The sequence below is a fragment of the Empidonax traillii genome, unplaced genomic scaffold, assembly GCF_003031625.1.
Source record: "Empidonax traillii isolate 1590-97213 ecotype Southwest subspecies unplaced genomic scaffold, ASM303162v1 scaffold264:size1143063, whole genome shotgun sequence".
NCBI lineage: Eukaryota > Metazoa > Chordata > Aves > Passeriformes > Tyrannidae > Empidonax > Empidonax traillii.
Window position 1 is genome coordinate 1,135,412 of NW_020955457.1, and position 4,618 is coordinate 1,140,029.

Below are 4,618 nucleotides of genomic sequence, written 5' to 3' on the forward strand. Positions count from 1 at the left end.
TAATGAAGTCCCTCTCTCTGTGAAAGGGGAGAAAGCAAACAGGTTGCAGGCTGTGACCCACGTAAGCTGTAATGCCAAGCTCCAAGAGGACACTGAATAATAAAAGAGAATAGGAGTCAATACTTTTTCTTCCTTTAACGTAGAGCCTGCGAAGTTGGTTTGTCCCTGACATACCGAACCTTCATGATTTTTCTGTAAGGGAAGATTTGTTACATATCAAGTTTATTTAAAACACTGCAGAATTTGTTGTTTCCTTTAGACATCATATTCAACAGGTTCTTTACAACACTTTATAATCCCACCAAATCCAAACAAACAAAAAATCAACAAACAAAAAACAACACACTACCCTGAAGAACTTTCAAAACAGCCACTGAAAACTCACTGTGTAGTAACTAAACAACCAAAATATAAACTACCTTTTCTCTCAACCTGTCCAGGAGAAACACGCAATCACCACCTTTTAAATCCAAATTTAGGGGTTTCTAGCCATTTCAAATGACTGAAAAACTAAGGAATTTAACACCAAGAGACAGCAGTTCGCATTTACTGAAGAAAACGCAGAAACAATGACAACAAAACCCAAAAAGCCTCAAAGTATAGTTTTGGTTTGGGTGCGACTTGAAGCTGTAGACCCAGATTTCAGAAGCGAAGGAGAGCAGGGAGGTGCATGTACACCTCTTAAAGCAAAGTAAACTCAGTTTGCCCACGTAGGCAGTGCTCCACAGCGTGACACAGCTGTTCACTTACCTGCTGTCCCACAGTCACGAGAGATAAACACTGCTATTGTGGCGCTATGTTCCTAAACCTCAAATTCTAAATCGCTTCTCCCCGTTCCCAGCTCTCCCTATAACCGAAGGCAGGAAAGACAACCATGAAAATAAGAGCATTCCTAATCACAGCACCTTAACCATACCCGGGATTTGCGCCGTGAAATTACCTGTACCCTTAACCAGAGAGCGCATAATCCACAAGGGTGAGACTCGGTGTTTCCCCCACCCCTCCACGCCCGTATTATTTCGTTCTGTATCACCTCCGTGGCTTCGCTTACAACACGCACCAACTCCTTCCCCTGCAGCCCAACACCCGCGGCAACAAGCACGAGGTGGCACTGCCACAAATCCAGCGTGAGGGGAAGGAAAAAAAAAAAAAACGCAAATCGAGGGCAGCGCTTCCCGCCAGCGGTTACGGACCGGAGAGGTTCCGGTGGCGAGCAGCCCAGCTGGGGCCCCACACCGGTGCTGGTGCCAGGGGGTGCCAGCCCCAGCATCCCCTGGCGGGAGCTGGGCACCCACCTGCACGGCGGGGAAGGCGCTCTTCAGCAGGTAGAACATCCTGCGGTTGGACAGGAGGTCGCCAGTCGTCAGCTGCTCCTCGGCCCCCTCCCGCGTCTTCCCCTTCGCCTTGGCGTTGAGCACGTTCCCCTCGCGGACCCGCTTCACCTCCTCCCCGCCCCTGCTGGCGGCCAGCACGGACACGGCCAGCAGCTCCCGCAGGTCCACGGCGCCGCCGGCCGCGGAGCCTTGCGGCGTCTCGGGCCCGGCGGCCGCCGGCTCGCTCAGCATGAAGAAGGCGAAGCGGCCGGCCAGGAAGCCGGAGTAGAGGTGGTAGAGGACGCCCAGCCCCAGCAGGCAGAACACGGCCATGCCGAGCGGCGAGAGGCGGATGCCCATGGGGGCCATGGCCGCGGGGCAGGGGGGCGCGGCGGGACGGGCGAGCGGCGGGGCCGGGCGCTCAGCACAGCCCCATGGAAGCCCCGGGGCGCTCCGCTCCCTCTGCTGCGGCGGGGCCGGACCGGCTCCACGCTCCCCGGCGGGGCGGCAGCGCCGTCTGTATCCGGGTCAGGCGAAGGCGGAGCCCGCAGCTCGCACTGAGCATGTCCCGCTGCCCGCTGTTGGGGCCCGATGGGAGGCAGTGGCATTTCTGCGGAACCTTCCGTGGGCATGCCTGGCAGCACACACTGCCCCTCGCATGCTGGGGCTCCCGAACTGCGTAGTTTGGGGTGATTTTTTTCCCCCCTCTCATCTCCTCCTAGGCAGCAGGTGCGCCACGAACCAGAGCGGCCGAGCCGAGGGAGCTGCCCCAGCCCGCGCCGCAGGAGCCAGAGCCCGCCCGGGAAGGAGTTTTCTGCTGGAAGTCGCTATTGGCGCAAATTGCCGCTGAGTTTCTGTTAGCGGTGCTGAGCATCAGTGCCAAGCATCTCCTGTTACTGTCATACTGGTGCGGGAATTTCAGGATTCTCGGCCCCGTTGGAGAGGGGAAGGGCCACGAAGTTGAGAATTCCTCTCATTCAGTAAAATGAAGCACATCAAGCTGTTTTCTCGTTCAGGGAATGTGCTAAAGGCCTACCTGTCTTAATTTATACTTTTTCTTCGACACTTTCTTGGAGTAGTGTGATACTATGTTTGTAGCCAGGATGGGCATCTGGGGTGGGAAATGGGAAGAGTCTGATTTTTGTCTGTTCTCATTACTAATTCTTTCTAGTACTTTTGCGTAAGTTAGAAATAAAGTAATCAATTCAACATCATTTGAATTAATTACTTATTGTTTATTCAAGCAATATTCATGTCTGTTAATATTCAGGTTTTAGAAAGAGACCTCGGTAGTGACTCTTGGAAGAAGTAATTACTAGGGATTGTGCGTTATAACTATTTTTTCAGGATTTTTTTTTTTTAAGTGTTAAACTTATATAATCAAGAATGTGAAAACTAGGAAAGACCAAAATTATGATTGACTTTGCAAATTGAAGTTACCATATCATCACCTCTGTGTTTCTGTTTTCATGGCATCTGCAGTTATGTGGTTACATACCAAGTGTCCTGCAGGATCACACCCTATCAGAAGGGTACCTGTATGTGCAGGGAGTGAAAATTAAAGAAAGGATATTCGAACAAGAAGGCATTCAGTTTGAAATAGGATTCAAGAGTTGGATTTTACTCTTAGCTATGCTGGGATTAAACGTTGTGTGTTAATAGGCAACAACAGGAATGTCCATGTTTTTCAGGTTGTCATTCTTTTTAAGGTGCAAGTTGTTGCTTTTTGGTGTTTTCCCATGTAGTTGCTTCTCTGTCAGAAAAGGGGCTTGAAAGTACACTTTCCTTAATATTGATTTCACGATTCAGCATTTCATATAATAATAACTAATGGTAAGAAACTATGCAGAAGTATAGGGTTGGTATTAGACAGAGCTCACTTGTGTCAGTAATGAGCTATAAATGCAAGACTTTACAAGCATGCATTGTTCTTGTGTCCCCTTTTAAAAAATACTGGACAAAATAGTTAACAGCTGTGCTGCCTGATGCTATCAGTAACAGTTTATGTGTGTTCAGTAAACTGGAATTTTAAACTACTGTTGGAGGAAACCCAACAGGAAAAGGAAGAAAACCTGCAACTTCACGAACTGATTTCTTACTTAATGGAAAGAAAGTAAAATACTAGGCTTTTTGTACCACTGACGTTTGCAAAGACCTTACAGAGGTACAGATAATTAATGGATTTATTACTTGCTGCTTACATTTTTATGCCTGCAGTAAACACAGACAGAAAATATTAACAGTAATGTAAGCTGTGAGGAGAACAGTGCACAGAGGGCTCCTTATTTCCGTGATACTGTATGTACCATCTGTGCCATGTTTCAGAATAAACAGTGTTCATTACTGAATGCAATCATATCAGCAGACAATATGCTGACATCCTACTTCTCTGTAGCACTCTTATTCTGTAATTACTGATATAATTTTTAAAGGTCTCAGCCTGGCATCTCCCATGCTGTTTTCCCTAAATCTCTAGATCGGGTTCCTCATGTTTATCCAGGGTGCAGTTGACTTCACATAGACTCCAGAATGCCACAGAGACCTTTGCAAAGTAATCCTGGCTGATGGTATAAAGGGAGTTTATGCAAGGTTTCTTTATTGCGTCAACCTATAAGGTGAGTTTCTAGACACCATGGTGTAGGCATAAAATGAAATCAGCTTGGGGAAAAAAAGTATCTGTTCATTCCTAGCAAAAGGAGGGGTGAGGTAAAAATCTAATGGAAGTGTTCCTTTGGAAAAAATAAAATTATTCTTTTGGACACTTTAACTAATTGTTGGCCAGATAATTTGATACATTTGAAAAAAAAGAAAAGTCTGAAACAAACCAAGTTTTTAAGCTTATTTGTATTTTTTCCGGAAAAATTATAATATCTCTAGTACTGAAGCGATCCTTAACTGACCGAAGAAAAGGTGCTCCAACATGAATTGAAGCTGGGGATGCAGATCTGATGTTAGAAATGTTCCTATTGGATCTGTGTCAGCAACCATTCTAGGAGTCAGCTTTATGTGAAGGCAGCCTTGAGGATCTGAACAACAGGGTGATGTGCTGAAAGTGATGTGCCCCTTTAGCTTCCCAGAGAAACCGTCACTGTGGAATGGCTTGGCAGAGTTTCTCAGATGAGGTGTAGTGTGGTGGGAGTGAAATGTATTGCTTTCTGTTAGGTTCATCTAGCAGAGGCTGTGCATGACAGAGGCAACATGATATTACACTCTGACTCCCTCCCAGAGCTTACCAAGAGAGATGCTTTTGCTGTTCACTGCAGAACATTCATGAGATGAATCAGAAGAATTGTACTTTAAGTTCA

The 4,618-nt window shown here is 46.9% G+C and overlaps 1 protein-coding gene across 1 annotated transcript in view; it reads right to left on the reverse strand.

The window, feature by feature from the left end:
* The window catches only part of IMPAD1 (inositol monophosphatase domain containing 1), a 21,864-nt gene extending 20,060 nt beyond the window's left edge, over positions 1-1,804 (reverse strand). Inside the window, exon 1 of the mRNA XM_027889523.1 lies at positions 1,296-1,804. Within this exon, the coding sequence (XP_027745324.1) occupies positions 1,296-1,682 (387 nt within the window). The 5' untranslated portion in view covers positions 1,683-1,804. The remainder of the gene's footprint in view (positions 1-1,295) is intronic.
* Positions 1,805-4,618: the final 2,814 nt, after the last annotated feature.